At 40.0% G+C, this 16,384-nt stretch overlaps 2 protein-coding genes across 10 annotated transcripts in view; one reads left to right on the forward strand and one right to left on the reverse strand.

The window, feature by feature from the left end:
* Positions 1-16,384, reverse strand: part of NF1 (neurofibromin 1) — a 299,237-nt gene that overhangs the window by 43,026 nt on the left and 239,827 nt on the right. For all 9 annotated transcript variants that reach the window (XM_070061094.1, XM_070061092.1, XM_051825441.2 and 6 more), the window contains 3 exons: positions 7,533-7,965; positions 6,635-6,975; positions 2,875-3,077 (listed from right to left, as the gene is read on the reverse strand). In XM_070061094.1, the coding sequence (XP_069917195.1) occupies positions 2,875-3,077; positions 6,635-6,975; positions 7,533-7,965 (977 nt within the window). The remainder of the gene's footprint in view (positions 1-2,874; positions 3,078-6,634; positions 6,976-7,532; positions 7,966-16,384) is intronic.
* EVI2A (ecotropic viral integration site 2A) lies at positions 13,784-15,106 on the forward strand. The gene has a single exon (XM_008271051.4). The coding sequence runs from the start codon at positions 13,784-13,786 to the stop codon at positions 14,486-14,488; it is 705 nt and encodes a 234-aa protein (XP_008269273.1). The 3' UTR covers positions 14,489-15,106.

Consider the following 16,384-nt stretch of genomic DNA (forward strand, 5'->3'; position numbering starts at 1 on the left):
TAGGATTTCATTTATGGAGATGTAATAATTTAATCAGTTCTTTATTATTTATTTTTGAACTGATTTTTTTCCTATTATATTAAGTTCAAATGCAGGCAAAATCAATCTACAATAGAGATCTTCATAGTGCCAACTCTTGGTGGAGGAACAGTAGTGACAGAGGAGGTCCTTCTGCACCCCACAGTGCTCTGTGTCTTCATCTGGAAGACACTCTTGTGACACAGTCACAGGTAGCAGTTAGTTCACCAGATTGTTAGCTTACAAACCAGGCACTTCCCTGAAGACAAAATAAACCACAATTAAAATAACTGCAATGTGCTATGTGTTACCCCAGCACTAATTCCTTAGGAGAAATTCTAATAAGTAGATTTATGAGGCCAAAAATTAGGAGCATTTTTAAGGATCTTGATATCTACTTCCAAACAGCTCTCTAGAAAAATAGCCCCAGTTCACAATTCCACAGACCATTATTATATTTAAAAATCTTTGCCAGTCTCAAAGCTGGGTATGTTATCTCACTGTTTTCTCAATTCGTAATTCTATCTTATTAGTAGGATTAAAATATAAAACTTTTTATTATTATTATTTTTAAAAGATTTATTTATTTTACTTGAAAGTCGCAGTTACACAGAGAGAAGAGAGAGAGAGAGAGAGAGAGAGAGAGATCTTCCATCCACTGGTTCCTCCCCTCCCAGATGGCCCCAATAGCCGGAGCTGTGCCGATCTGAAGCCAGGATCCAGGAGCTTCCTCCTGGCCTCCCACACGGGTGCAGGGGCCCAAGGACTTGAGCCATCTTCTACTGCTTTCCAGCCACAGCAGAGAGCTGGATTGGAAGTGGAGCAGTCGGGACTCGAACCGGCGCCCATATGGGATGCCAACTCTGCAGGTGGTGGCTTTACCAGCTACGCCACAGCACGGTCCCCCACAAAACTTCTTTTTAGCATGATCAATTTAGAGATAATGCACATTTATGTGTATGTTACTGTTGATTCATTTTTTAATCTATAAACTATAAACCTATTTATAGTTTAAACTATAAATAATTTTTCTAAATTTATAAATCTATAAAACTCTACATGGTTAGAAAATATTAATCTTCTCTCATATTTTTGCCAAATATACCTTCTTGTTTCTGACTTATCTTCCACTTGTTATGAACACAGTTTTTGGAAGTTTTATAAAGTCAAATCTGTTTACCATTTACTTTGTCTCCTATTTCACTTCTTTGGCTTCATACTATCCTTACTCATCTAGAAAGTAATTAAGTATTTACCACTTCCTCTTCTTTTTTGAATTGTTCCCAGTTTTTATCTTCAACTCTTAAATACAGGCAGGCCAGGGCTTCTGCTGTGGTGTAGCAGGTTAAAGCCCCAGCCTGTAGGCCAGAAATCCATATGGGTTCTGGTTTGAGTTCCGGCTGCTCCACTCCTGATCCAGCTCCCTGCTAATGCGCCTGGGAAAGCAGCAGAGGATGGATTCCTTGGGCCTCTGCATCCATGTGGGAGACCTGGAAGAAGCTCCTAGATCCTGGCTTTGGATCAGCTCAGCTCCAGCCATTACGGCCATTTGAGGAGTGAACCAGTGGATGGAAAACCTCTCACTTTCTCTCTACCTCTCTCTGTAACTCTTTCAAATAAATAAAATAAACTTTAAAAAATTTTTTTAAATATAGCCAGGCCTTAAGTTGGCATTTTGTTGTATAAGATAGAACTTCACTCATTTCTCAACCTAACTTCTTAAATGACTTACTCTCCCCCCATCCATTGTGATGGTTTTATATCCATCTACTTTGCTTAAGCTAATCTGATGATTCTTGAACACCCATGTGATACTTATTTTATCACTATAAAGTGTTCACATATCAGTATCAAGTCTCTGTTTTCTCTCAATATTTTCATACCTATTCTTATATTTTCAAATAGAATTTAGAATCACCGTAAATTCTATCTCTATTCCCAGTCTTCTAATTCCACGGCTATTATGATAGGATTGCATTAAATTTAAAGAAAACTGAGCAGAACTATTTGGGCAGGAACACCATATGCTTATGCAGTCACTGAAGTCTTCATATATTAATACTTAGCAAAACAGTTTTATCCTTTTCTTAGTTTGTCAGGCTTGTATATGTTGTTAGTGTTATATTTTTACATTTACTATCTCTTATTTTTAAATATATAAATAAGGGCACTAGTGACCTAATCTTGGTGAATTATATAAACTTTCAATTGTCTAATACATAAAAATCTAGATAGATGCTTGAGTGCTGAAAAAAAAAAATCGGAGAAAGATAGAAGGGAAGAAAATGTCAGGAAGTGAGCTGGGAGTTGATCAACACTCATACACTGCAGTGTACGGGGATGCACAGATACAGTGAAGGCATGCGCAATTCATGAGACAAACGAACAAGTCAGGGCTGACTCGGGACCTTGTGCCATTCCACTCTCTGAACCGTGTGTGTCTGATAAAACCACGATTTCAAGTTAACCTGAAGAAAAAGATAAACGATGATTTCCCTGCGATTAGAGATGACATGGCTACTTCATTCATGTGGAACTTTCTGCTAGGAAGAGAAATCTGAAATTGATTAAGCAGAAGCAGGGAAGAAAATATATGTAAGTGGCCCGGGGATGTGTAAGGTACCTTGCCACCTTGCTTTTGTTGCCTGGATTTTGGTACATTTCTCAACGTTGCCTACCAGGAAATCACTTCAGAGTTCCTTCAGTTAGAGGGTACCAGAGACGAAAAATTACAAGGGGTAAAAAGGCAAAAATATAGTACGTGAAAAATTTCACCGGCAAATTCTGAAATGAAAGGGTTTTCTTCAACTTTTCTTAGAATCATTGTTAGTATTAAAGAAAATTATCATTACTTACTAGATTTGCTAAATCCAGAAATACACTCTTCCAAAAATTCTAACGTGAGGTGTGGCTCGTTGGCTGCCAGTGTCTTACTAATCGAGACAATAAAGAGAGTGTTGTTGGCAGGGATACATAAACCTGATGTCTCTAGTAACTGGCCCTCGATTTTTAAATTAAAAGTACAAGTTAAGGCACAGAGAAGATTATAGGCAGCTGACCTAGGAAAAAACACAAATAAAGTTTTTTTAAAACTTATTTTTCCTTATAATTCCCTCAATTTTTCATAACATACAATATGTGATTCTATTGCAAACCATGACCAGTTAGTTTAAAAATTATAATCAATCAGACAGAATGCTATGATTCTACGGCAAAACCAAAATATCCCTTGATCATTCAGGGACATTTTTGAAGAGGGAGATTCTCACATGAGGCTAAGACAAATGGTTATCGGCCCTCCTAAAGACATCTCACTCAGACATAGACTGTGACAGGCTTGCTGTCTGACAGCAGGTAAATGGGAAGTCGGAAGAAGGCGTAACGTCATGTTTCCAGTGGAGTCTCCACTCCAGCTGCAATTCTCTCTCCCTACAGATATGGTTATTACCGTGAACATAAGAAAAGAACTGTGATGAACCCATACCATTAGAATATTAAAATATTTAATCATTAAATTCTTTGTGGGTGTCCCACAAGTTACCCTGCATTGGAAGTCAAAACCAAAATCAACTTATAAGTCTTCCCCCTTTTCCTTCGTTGACCACATTCCTTCATATATAACCAAAAAAAGAAAACACTGTTAATAGCGAGGTTCCATTAGGACACAAAATCACTTATAAATCTCTAAAAATATATTTAAAGGTCTTGGACACAGTTAAAAAATTGAGACTCAATTTTGAAATTTTATTTTTTTCTCCTCCATCTAACAAAAGAAATAGCTTACTCAATATATTTCAAGTCTTCCTTACCTCTGAATTTTCATCATGTTAATATATTTATGCAACAACTATTTTTTGGTAGTAGTGGGGAATCACTAACATCTAAGCCTGCCTAAAGGCCTTCTCTCTGGGTTGCCACGCTGTCATGGGGTGGGCATTCAGTATGGCAGTTGAGATGTCAGTTAAGACAGGCATCCCCATCAGAGAGTCTGGGGCTGAGTCCTGCCTCTGGGTCCTGACTCCAGCTTCACACCAGCACAGACCCTTAGAAGTAGTAGTGATGGCTCAAATAACTGCATTCCTGCCACCCACGTGGGAGACCTGGATTGAATTCCCAACTCCTGTCTCTGTTCCAGCCCAGCTCCAGTCACTGTGGGCATCTGAAAATAAGCCAGAAGGTGGGATCTCTCTCTGTGTCTCTCAAATACATTTTTAAAAATATATTTGGGGCCGGCATCATGGCTCACTTGGTTAATCCTCCACCTGTGGCGCCAGCATCCCATAGGCCACCAGGTTCTAGCCCCGGTTGCTCCTCTTCCAGTCCAGCTTTCTGCTGTGGCCCAGGAGGGCAGTGGAGGATGGCCCAAGTATTTGGGCCCTGCAACTGCATGGGAGACCAGGAGAAGCACCTGGCTCCTGGCTTCGGATTGGCGTAGCTCCGGCCGTGGCAGCCATTTGAGGGGTGAACCAACAGAAGGAAGACCTTTCTCTCTGTCTCTCACTGTCTAACTCTATCTGTCAAATAAATAAAAAAAATTAAAAAAATATATTTAAGGGGCTGGTGCTGTGGCATTGTAGGTTAACAAGTTAAGTCTCTGCCTGTGGCGCAGGCATCCCATAAGGGCACCAGTTTGAGGAGTCCTGGCTATTCCACTTCTGATCCAGCTCCCTGCTGATGGCCTAGGAAAGCAGTGGAAAGTGGCCCAAGTGCTTAGGCCCCTGCACCCACGTGGAAGACCCAGAAGAAGCTCCTGGATTTGGATCGGCCCAGCTCCAGCAGTTGTGGCCATTTTGGGGGTAAACCAGCAAATGGAAGATCTCTCTCTCTCTCTGTCTGTCTGTCTGTCTTTCCCTCTCTCTGAATGTAACTCTATGTCTCTCAAATAAATAAATCCTTAAATATATACATATACTTAAAATTTGTCTTTACATTACAAAACAGCAGGGGTTCATAGAAGCTAATAATTATTAGAACATTATTAATATTTTTGTGTGAAGAACTTTGAATTAGAAATTAAAGGCAAGCTTATGACTCCATTTTCCTAAAATAAAAATACTGATATTACTGTTTCTAAGTTTCTTTCTTTCTTTCTCTCTTTTTTTTTTTTTTGACAGGCAGAGTGGACAGTGAGAGAGAGAGACAGAGAGAAAGGTCTTCCTTTGCCGTTGGTTCACCCTCCAATGGCTGCTGCGGCTGGCACAATGGCAGGAGCCAGGTGTTTCTCCTGGTCTCCCATGGGGTGCAGGGCCCAAGCACCTGGGCCATCCTCCACTGCCCTCCCGGGCCACAGCAGAGAGCTGGCCTGGAAGAGGGGCAACCGGGACAGAATCCGGCGCCCCGACCAGGACTAGAACCCGGTGTGCTGGTGCCGCAAGGTGGAGGATTAGCCTAGTGAGCCGCGGCGCCGGCTGTTTCTAAGTTTCCATACCTTTAACTCCTAGATCCTCGGAAGTTATGCCATCTTGATGTTAACTTTTACTCCACATATCAACAGCTATAAAAAACTGGGCTTCTTCCCCGTGGGGCTGGGTGTCACAGACGCCCTAAGACACTGAAAGCGGAGCATTCACAGCGTTCTGTGTACAGCTGATGACAGTGCATAAACCGCACGAGGCCCATCCATGGAAAGAAATCTAGAATACTAAAAAGTCTGCTATAAAACTTGATCTACATGATACCCTAGCGAAGATTTTCTAAGGCTAAGGACTTGTATCTGTAAAAATTCAAGGTCATTGAGGCAGAATTATCCTAATGTGACAAGGAGAGGGCGCCAAAGGGAGAAGGGGCACAAAGAGACACTGGCAGGAGGGATGAAGGGGAAGAGGATGCAGAAAGTGTCTGCTAGGTGCTGTCCTGTGCTGACACACAAACTGTTAAACAGCTGCAGGCTTATAAGGAAGGCATTGCTACTTTGTTTTACAAATGAGGAAACTCGAGCTCAGAGAACCTCAGGATCTTGCCCAGATCTTACACAGACAGAAAATAACACATACATGTAAACCAGACTGACTGACTCCACAGACCATGTTCATTCCACCTTCTTGCTCAAAGTGTTGGGCCCTAACAAGACCAGCTATAACTCTGTTTAGATGAGCTTTGTGTTTGTGTTAGGATTTCTTTCAGGAATTCTGCTAAAGTGGACATACGTGGAAAGTATGCAATAATGTTATTTTATGAGTTGTTAAACATTAGGTCTTCCATTGTCAAACAATGACAATCTGATTTGATTGTTAGAAAACAATGATGACATACTTTTGACATGGAAAGATTAGTTAAGATTCAGAGTTGGGGAAACTTAATTTAGGAGCAGACTTTTTAAAAAGACATTCCTTTTAAAAAGTCTTTTAAAAAAGTCTGCTGTTGTCTGAAAAGTTTCCTGGAGAAAAGGCATGTACTGGCTTTGAGTGAATCACCCTCACTCAGAATTCCACAGTTCATATGAATACATTGGTTAACCAATGCTGCATACCTTCCAATTTACAGTATTAAGGAAGGACTGTCTTAAAAGCTTATTAAGTGGTCTCATTTTAAAAGCCTGGATAAAGCTGAAGCAAACAAACCCTGAATAAAGTTGAAGCAAATATTAAAAAACAAAGAAACAAAAAAACCAACCTACCGTAAACTAGGGTCTGAACTGCCCAAATTAAGTAATGCAATATTAAGCAGTGTCCCAGGTACGTCTTTTGGCCGAATCTTGGTGTGCTGGGGGATGGAGTCAGGCTGTGACAGCTCCCAGCGTGTCCGGATATGAATGATAGACTGGACGATGGCTTCACACTCCTGATGCATGAAGGTGAGTGGTGTGCCCTGGTTTGCAATGGTTAAGGTGAACTGGTTCTCATCCACCAGGCAGATCTCTTCAATTTCCGAGGCATAATAGATATCATTTAGAAAAACTGACTGCCCTAGGACTTTTGTTCTCTCAGCTGAGGTTACTTGAACAGCAGTAGAACCAACCTGGAAAGTGGTGGTGAGAGGATGAGGTGAAGAAGATTAAATTCCATTATGTAGCATTTCTGAGAGGCTCCAAAACCAACCAACCAACCAACCAACCAACACCACATTTGCGACATAAGGAGCTACCACCATTCAAATGGGTCCAATCATTATTGTGATACATTTCAAAACAAAGAGAAAACATTCAATTTTGCTTTTACAAAAAGTCAAGCGTCCTATACACAAGTCCTGATTTTATCCTGAAGTTCACGTTCCTCCTTCTGCAGAAAGCCTGTGATAACCAGATGACTCGAACAAGGTGACTTCCACTCTGCACACCGTCCTGCCACTGGACTGACAGATGGCTAACTGCCCTTTTCTGAAACACCCTTTTGACTCCTACCCAACCCAGGTCGGAAATAGGTGCACACTTCTCGTATTTTCCACAGGACCTCTGTGAAGAGAGAAATCATGGTCGTCTTTTGACAAAGATTACTATGAGGACACGGAAGGGAGCCAGGATATAGTCTGGTTAGACCAGGAAGGCAGTGACTAACTACACGAAGACTGAGATTTACCTTAATGGAAACTTTGGTGTCTTTGTGAGCTAGCTTGAGAGCATTGTGGAACACCTTTAGGTCCTCTTCTAAAGCCAAGGTGGCAGCAGGCAGTTTCTGTTGTTCGTGCTCTATGTGCTCAGCCAGTTTCCCAGGACAATCTATGAAGATGAGTCTTTTACTACCTTTGAGACCAGTCAGCAGCCGCTCATGGTACTTGGTGTACTCCCTGACCCAGGAGTTACAGTTGTAGACATAGACTGCAGAGACGTTGTCATAAGCAAAGCCAGGAAAAACAACAAACCACTTGGAGAGAAAGTCTGTTTTAAAGCGATTGCTGGGCCCAGTATGCGTAAGGTCCACTACAATTTCATATGGCTTTGCATAATATGGCTTTAAAGTTAGCAAGACGTGGTATATCAGCAGATCACCATTGATTTGGCCAGTTTTGAACCTAAGGAAGATGACAAAAAAAGGAGAGACTGTTAAGCAAGTTCTGACTAAATATACAGATGCTATTAATCTATTTTATTTATTTTCTAATTAATCTTCCAGAGGTAATAATATAAAGCAATTACTCACAGTCTGGACTCATTTTTTAAACCAGCTCTTCCTCAGACATTGAGAAATAAGGTTAAAGTAAAAGGGACGGACAAAACCCCAGTGCAAAAATTTTGCACACCACTACCATAAAACAGATGTCCAACAGTCAAGAAAGGAGGAAGACAATGGGCACTGCTTGGTTGTCTCCAGGCCCATCAAGTTTCACACGTGAACAGTGTGGGTAGGCATGATGCACCTGGAGCACTATAATGGCTCTAGCCGGTCTGTTTGTTCTGTCTTGACAGGAGACTGTTTCAGGAATGAACACATGACTCAGATCAGTACAACGAGGCCGAAGAGGCCCAATTCAGATTACACTACTATGACCTGGGACTTTTTCCTTGCCTGATATTTATATATAAGGGAATACACAGCCCTTGGAGATGCCTCCTCAGATCTTGGGCTATGAAGGAGAAGCCTGCCCAAAACTGGAAGAGAAGAGGCTGAGAAATGAAGAGAGAAACCAGCGTCCTGCTCATGTATCATGAACCCTAGATAAAGTCTCCCCTGAGATCAAATTTACCCTTGCACTATTCACCTGTGTAGGTAAATAAATGCCGTGTTTTGATTATGCATTAGGCTGAAGACATGAGCCAGGAACTCCATCCTGGCCACCCTTATGGGTGGGGTAGGGGCCATCTTCCACTGACTCCCCAGACACATTAGCAGGAAGCTGGATCAGAAACAGAGCAGCTGGGTCTCAAACTGGTGCTTTGATGTAGGATGTCGGTATTTCAAGTGGCAGCTTAACTCATTGTGCTACAATGCTGGACCCTGGGCCTGATATCATCTATACCTAATGACTCTGGTACCACTAACTAGGCTAAGAAAAGTGTCTTCTCGTAGAGTTTCTAATATTTTTGAGAGAAAGCAAGATAAAAAATTTAAGCTAAGCAACTTTAAAACATTTCAAGGTATAAGATATAGGTGGGACATAATCTCTCATCAAAGAAACTACAGAGAAAATACTGCTATTAAGTTTAAAAGAGGGAAAGAGCAACACAAACTGCATACCAAAGATTTTCAAGTTCATGAAAATATACTACGCAAAAAGTACGCATAGTTTTCAAAACTGTTCTGTATCAAAATAAACTTATCTCTTAACTCTATTTTTCCACAAAAGTTTTCAAGTCCTCTCAGAGAAGACACAGTGCTGACCCAGGAAGGAGGAATCTAGAACTCAACAGGAGAACGAGGGGGCAGGCCTTAGACGGAGGGAAAGCAGAACAGAAACATGGTTAGATGTGTGGGAGCTGGCTGGCTGGAATGGAGGATTCATGTAGAAGTAGTAAAGTGGGGGAAACAAATGCATATTAGCCAAACTATAAGGCTAAAACCAGGGCTTAGCTTTTTTCCTAGAGTTGCAGTATTTCTCAGAGTACGTTCTGTGAACTACTGGCATCAGAATCAACTATGATGCTTAGAAAAGATGCAGTTTCCTGGTCCCAACCAGACCTTGTAAATATGAGTGCTTGTTGTGGGACCTGGCAATTTTCTCATTTGTAAAGAACATCCTTTTTTTTTTAAAAAAAAAAAGATTAATTTATTCGAAAGTCAGAGTTACACAGAAAGAGAGGAGAGGCAGAGACAGAGAGGAGAGGCAAAGAGAGAGAGAGGTGTCTTCCATCAGCTGGTTCACTCCCCAAATGGCTGCAACAGCTGGAGCCCAAGGCCTTGGGCCATCTTCTACTGCTTTCCCAGACCATAGCAGAGAGCTGGATCAGTCGGGACTCGAACCAGCACCCATATGGAATGCTGGCTCTGTAGGTGGCAGCTTTACCTGCTACGCCACAGTGCCGGCCCCCTAAAGAACATTCTAATCTGGTCTTTATGTGCACAAACATTTCTAAATCACTCTTGTAATTATTAAAGAGTTGTTCAACTTTTTTAAAAAGATTTATGTATGTATGTATGTATGTATTTGAAAGGCACAGTTAGAGAGAGGCAGAGGCAGAGAGAGAGAGAAAAAGATCTTCCATCATCTGGTTCACTCCCCAGATGACTACAGTGACTGCAGCTGGGCCAATCTGAAGCCAGGAGCCAGGAGCTTCTTCCGTGTCTCCTATAGGGTACAGGGCCACAAGTACTTGGGCCATCTTCTACTGCTTTCCCAGGCGCATTAGCAGGGAGCTGGATTGGAAGTGGAGCAGCTTGGACGGGAACCGGCACCCACAGGGAATTCTGGCATTGCAGGTGGCAGCTTTACTTGCTGTGCCACAGTGTTGGCCCCAACATATTTTTTTTTAAAGAAAGGGGTGATATGATCCAACAAAGTGATGTATATAGAAGATACACAAAAGAATGAGGGCTAGTAAAAAGGGGTAATGTCTTGGTATGACTTATTAAGTATCCAAAATAACACACTGACAGTTAAAATAGGAAAGAAAAAACGAATCCAAGAATCTCAAAGTAGGACCAACATGATCCAAGTCTAATGAGGACTAAAAGGAAGGACCTGAACTGAAAAGACCTGCTCTATTCCAGACCTCTGAGACCACAAGGAATACTGCCGTGGAACAAGGTGATCATGAGTGGCAGCCATTTGTGGAGGATAAAAGAGAGCCCCTTTTAGACCTGTTGTATTTCGGGTGATGACAGGACATTTGAGGTGTGTATGTATCCACATTACATTACACAGAAGCATCAAACAGAAGTTCCATATGTTTACTAGATCTTTCCTCAAATTGTTGCTATTCCATAATTTAAGATATCAGTTATGTGTTTCCCTCTATTAGCTGACAAATAACCCAATGACTCCAAATCTCATTTTCAAATTAGTATGTTCTGTGCAAATAAAATTTTTAGAGATTTTTAAAGCTGTAGGGAAAATGACATTTTACTGCTTTTGAATAATACTAATGTATCATCCAGAACTTACAGCAGGCATATGTGATGAGCACAAAGTTAAAAGGCAGTAAGTGGAAAACCCTCCCTGCTCTGGAGGCGGGGATTTGCTCAACAAAGCCGCCTGTCATGCCAGAGGCCAACTAGACTAGTTGGGAGTTTTTTTCTTTCTTTTTTTTTTTTTTTTCCTGTGACATGTGCTTTAGTTGCAGTGGAAAGGAAATGTGTCATCTGTGGTTTGGTTTTAAAAGTGGAAAGTAGCTCGACATATCCTTTTCTTACTGCAGATTTACTTTAAGGTTCATATTCAAGTCTATTCTGCTTTAAATAAGAAAAGAAGACAAGAAAAGAAGTGGTTTTACTAAAATCATATTATAATCAGATTTTGACCAAGCATTTTGTAAGGTAGGTCATATATATGGCTTTTCTTCTGCCTTTTCACTTCTAACTTTGTACAGATTCGTATTCAAGGAAGTACTTTTGGAGTGTGGAAGAATCTCACTAACAAAATACATTCATGAGTGACTGAAAATGTATGCTGTTATTTTTGTCTGCCCTATTATGTAAAATTTAAGTTAGAAATGGAAAGACCATCAAACATGGAATTTAAATTAGGATTAGGATGGATCAGAGTTTGGACTTCCCAAGTGAACTGAAAGGTTTCATTTGTTATGTAAAAAAGTTTAAAAATGAATTCCTCATTACTAATGCTTAGGTATTATAAATGTTATTGAAAATGATCAAAGAAAAAGGAAACTCACCACAATCTTGGTATTCATGGCATAAATTAGAGATATAGACACAGTCATCAATTCTCGGGCATTTGTAGGGGTAAGAGAAAATCTCATTTTGTCAACAATTGTTTGTTTGGGCATGGCAGTCCATCTGGCTGAAGACAATCAACAGCGGGCCTATTATCTGGCCCGCGGTAAGCACTGTCAGAAAGTGTACGAACCCTACGATGCGTACTACATAGTGAATGAATGCATGTGACAAGAATAGCCCACTTTAAGTCATTTCAGCACCTAAAACAGAAGTCTAGTTAAAAGGATCACAATTATTGGCTAGTCCAACTTACAGTATTTTTTTTAGTCAAAGAATCATAAAATAGTCACAGATTTATGTCATTCAACTCAAAAATTGTGGCTGAACACTGTAATACAAAAGTCAGTGTACTGTATCTTTAACTATTAAAGGTCACAATCCAAAAAGTAATGTTATTCCTAGAACATTTAATAAAGGCTTTTCCCTCTCTGCTATTATGGGGGCATATGAAATATAAATATGAAATATAATTACAGAGGTGAGTTTCCAATTAGCACTGTCCATTATATGCTGTTTTTGTTTGTGTAACTAATATATCACATTCATTATACTCAATTTCTATATTGCAATAGCATACAGATGCTACGCAATGACACAAAAACTAATGCTTATCAAACTGATCTCAATGTACGCTTGGCACTGGCGTCGGTGTTGTTGGAGAATGGGTTAGAAATACAGACTGTCAGGCCCATCCCAGAACTGTGGAATGAAAATCCACATCTGAAAAAAAGACTTCTTTGCACCTTCAAGTTTGAGAAGGATGTCTATACATTTTTGCTGTTAAGTGCCCTCAAATAAATGTTAACAATAAAATTATCTTGGCATGCTACTACAGAAGAGATACTTCAACAACGGTGATAAGTTCTCCATGCTAAGTTAGTGGTATCTGGAATAGACATCCCAGTTCTACTGAAATTTTTAATCCAACAGTAGATAACAAGAATTAGGAGAACTTGCCTCTTTTTTATACTGGCTTCCAGAAAGCTCAGAGCCCCAAATGAATCTCGCCTTTTCAACTGTATATGGAGATACTTACTATCCGCCATTTCATTTTAAATCCTGAAGATCCTGATGCTCTATTCCTCTTTTGTTGCACAATTTTTCAGAATCATAAACATCAGAAAAAGAATGTTATGCATAAATGGCAATTTTAAAAGGCCAATAACTTCTGCTGAACTTCCAAGATTAGTCAGAAGAAATCTGCATCTTTTTCTTTACTGTGCCAGATTTTTAGGTTGAGAAAACAAGTTTGCCTGCACTTCCAGAAAACCAGTCAGTGAGGGGCAACAGGTGAGCAGAGGGAACTACACTAGAAAACTGCTGTCACAGACATCAGGAACGTACCTCTAAGCGCCAGTTTTGTTCTAAGCTTCAAAATAAACATCAAAAAAGAGACAAGAACATCTTCAATTCCTATCTGAAATTAGTTTTCTTTTGGCTGCTATCAAATTTCCTCTCTCTCCCCATTAAAAAGAAACAAACAGAAAAAAAAAAAAAAACACCTTGCATTTTCTTTCCATACATGAATCCAAACTTTCAAGGGCACATTTCTTCTCACTCTGAAGAGGGTGACATGTTAGTTGCAGGGTGGGGAGTTCTGCAAAAATGATCCCCAAATATTTTTTTTTTAAAAAAGCGGAATCAAAAAGTAAAAGCAGAAGTACATGACTCAAAGCTGAAGTCTGTAGCAGGCTTAACAGGGAGAAAACTGAAAAGTCAAAGTATTCAGTTTAAAACGATTAACAGTTATCTGTGATGACAATTTCTAATATCTAGAAGTGTAACAGAATGAAAATGCTTCTTTATATATAATCTAAGAACAACAGGAAAAAACAGTGGAAACAGAATCTGGTGGTAGACGTTCGATAGGAAGCTGCAGCTCACTTTTATCATCTTGACTGTCTTTTAAAAACAGTCAACAAAACTAGAAATCATTATTTTTCTGTCACAAATTAACAGATTATACTGCTCCCCCAACAGGTTACCTGTACGCTCTGGACATGGGACACACAGGAGCACATTACCTGCATCTTGCTTTCCTGATGACAACTGTTTGTTCTTTGTTTCCTGGAACACAAGCAAACTATACCCATCTTTGGGCTAATACTACTGCCTGGGCTTCTATTAGTCAAAACAACAGGGGCAGAAACCACTATGAAAACACTGGCACAAACCCTGTAACACCCGAAGCAGATTACAAAGAGAATTCTACAAATACGCTTGTCACAGCAACATCATCTCACAGTGTGTCTTTAACCCCTAAATCTGAACAGGAGCTCACCCTCTCCACCCCTGTCGTCAGGAACAATGCACAGAGCACTGAAAACACGAGCAAAAGTCCTGGTGAAATTTTCAAAAAGGATGTCTGTGAGGGAAACAACAGCAACACGGCTATGCTGATTTGCGTGATTATAATTGCAGTGCTTTTCCTAATCTGTACCCTTCTATTTCTGTCAACTGTGGTTCTGGCAAACAAAGTCTCATCTCTGAAGCGATCAAAACAAGTAGGCAAGCGCCAGCCCAGAAGCAATGGCGATTTTCTGGCAAGCAGTGGCCTATGGCTTGCTGAATCAGACACTTGGAAAAGAGCAAAACAGCTCACAGGGCCCAACCTAATGATGCAATCTACTGGAATGCTCACAGCCACAAGAGACAGAAAAGATGAAGAGGGAACTGAAAAACTTACTAACCAACGGACGGTGTAGTGAAGAGAAACATAAAGTAGCACTGAGAAAGGGTATGGAGCAACAGATTTGGAAGTTAATGTCACAGTGCTGGTCTATGATCGCATATTGCACATGGAATCTGGCATCAAATAGGCATAAAGAGATGTATGCCTGCTTACTTAATTGCTCCAATTGTATATTTCTGTTTGACACTGAGTATTTTAAAAAGAAAATAATAAAACAACCAGGGATTTTGATGAAGATTTTAAAGATAAGATTTTAGTAGAAAACTAATAAAAAACAGCAAGCTGTAATGAAGTGAATATTCCCTAGTCAGCACTGGTACTTAAATGATCTTTGTCTGAAAGGAATTAAACTTTGAAGAGTTTTAGTGTGTCCTTAGAGCCAAGGAGATGCTTTAACATCTAACAGAAATCATATTCCTAATGCTGAGTTTTGCTATATAATGTAATGGTATCTTCTTGGCTGGATGTGGCAGAATCCATACCAGCTCATTTATCAACTCAGTTAATTTCAGGCAACATGCTTTCATCTTTACATATGGTACACAGAAGTGGTTTTCATTACAAATATTAAATATTAATATTTAAATTTTGTATAATAAATTAAAATTCAAAATAAAATTGTGACCATGTACATTTGCATTCACTTTATCTCAGAGGACACGCTGTAAAGACCAGTAAGACATGGAGCACCACTAAAACAGACGAGCCTTACAGCCCCAGCAGAAAGTTATTAAAAGTAAATGTCAAGTATAGCTGCCTGTGCAAGAGGAACCTTCATCTTCGCTATAAATAGTGCTTACTGGTGCATCACAAAAAGTATCCAAAGATTGATTAATAACTGGAATTCAAGATGCCAAGTAGCCTAATAAATGACCAATTTTAATGCTTCCTATCCAGTTTGACAAGAGCAAAGGAAAAGAGTGTGTGTATGTATGTTTGTGTGCATTTTTGTTCAAGTCTGGAAAGAGGGCACTTCAAGCAATTCTTTAACCTTTAAGGAAATTAGTTTCAAGTAAAAAAAAAAAATGACTTATATTTGAGTCAGGACTTTCCTCCTCAATTAAACATATTACAAGACTGGTTTGAGAGGCTTTTCAAATATCTACTGAAACCAAATGAGGACATATAAATTAAAGATCAGGCTGCATTTTAAGAAGTCTCATCTCTTACTGACATTTGTCTTGGGTACTATTTAAGAAAAGCTTCTAGAGTCGGGTGTTTAGCTTGCCAGTTAAGATGTTGGTTAAGATGCTCCTGTCTCATATCAGAGTACCTGAGTTCCTTTCCCGGCTTCTGACGCCAGCTTCATGCTATGCTTAATTCCCGCACTCCCCATTGTGAGAGCCTGGGAAATAAACAGCAGACAGAAGCTCCTGCCATCTCTGTCCTTCATTAAAAAAAAAAATTTAAGAGGGAAAATGGGAAAAGACACGTTTATTTAAAAGGCGGGGGATAGATTTCATATATTCCTACATCCTCCATCTAACTCAACTTCAACTGGAATAGGGTGAGCTCCAGGTATTGGTGATGGTTCAACTAAATGGGTTCTGACTTGGATTGAGTTCCCAACTCATGGCTCCAGACTTCTACTGGCACAGGAAGGCCCAGCCTCTGGGCCACCCTGGGCCATTGTGGGCATCTGGGGGAGTGAGCTAACAGATAAGAATGTGTGTGTGTGTTTGTGTGCATCTATTTTTTTTGGTAGAAAAGTAGAAATAAAATGTTTACTTAAAAATTTTAGAGAGAAAATATTTTACATATTTTTCCCCCAATACCAGTGATTCTCATCACAGCTGCATGGCAGAATCACCTAAAGAGTTTTCAAAAACATCAATGCCCAATTCCCACATCCTCCATCTGATTCAACTGGAACAGGGTAAGGCTCCAGGTAGTGGCGATTTTTATGCAA

Source organism: Oryctolagus cuniculus, chromosome 17, assembly GCF_964237555.1.
Source record: "Oryctolagus cuniculus chromosome 17, mOryCun1.1, whole genome shotgun sequence".
In the NCBI taxonomy this organism is placed as follows: Eukaryota; Metazoa; Chordata; class Mammalia; order Lagomorpha; family Leporidae; genus Oryctolagus; species Oryctolagus cuniculus.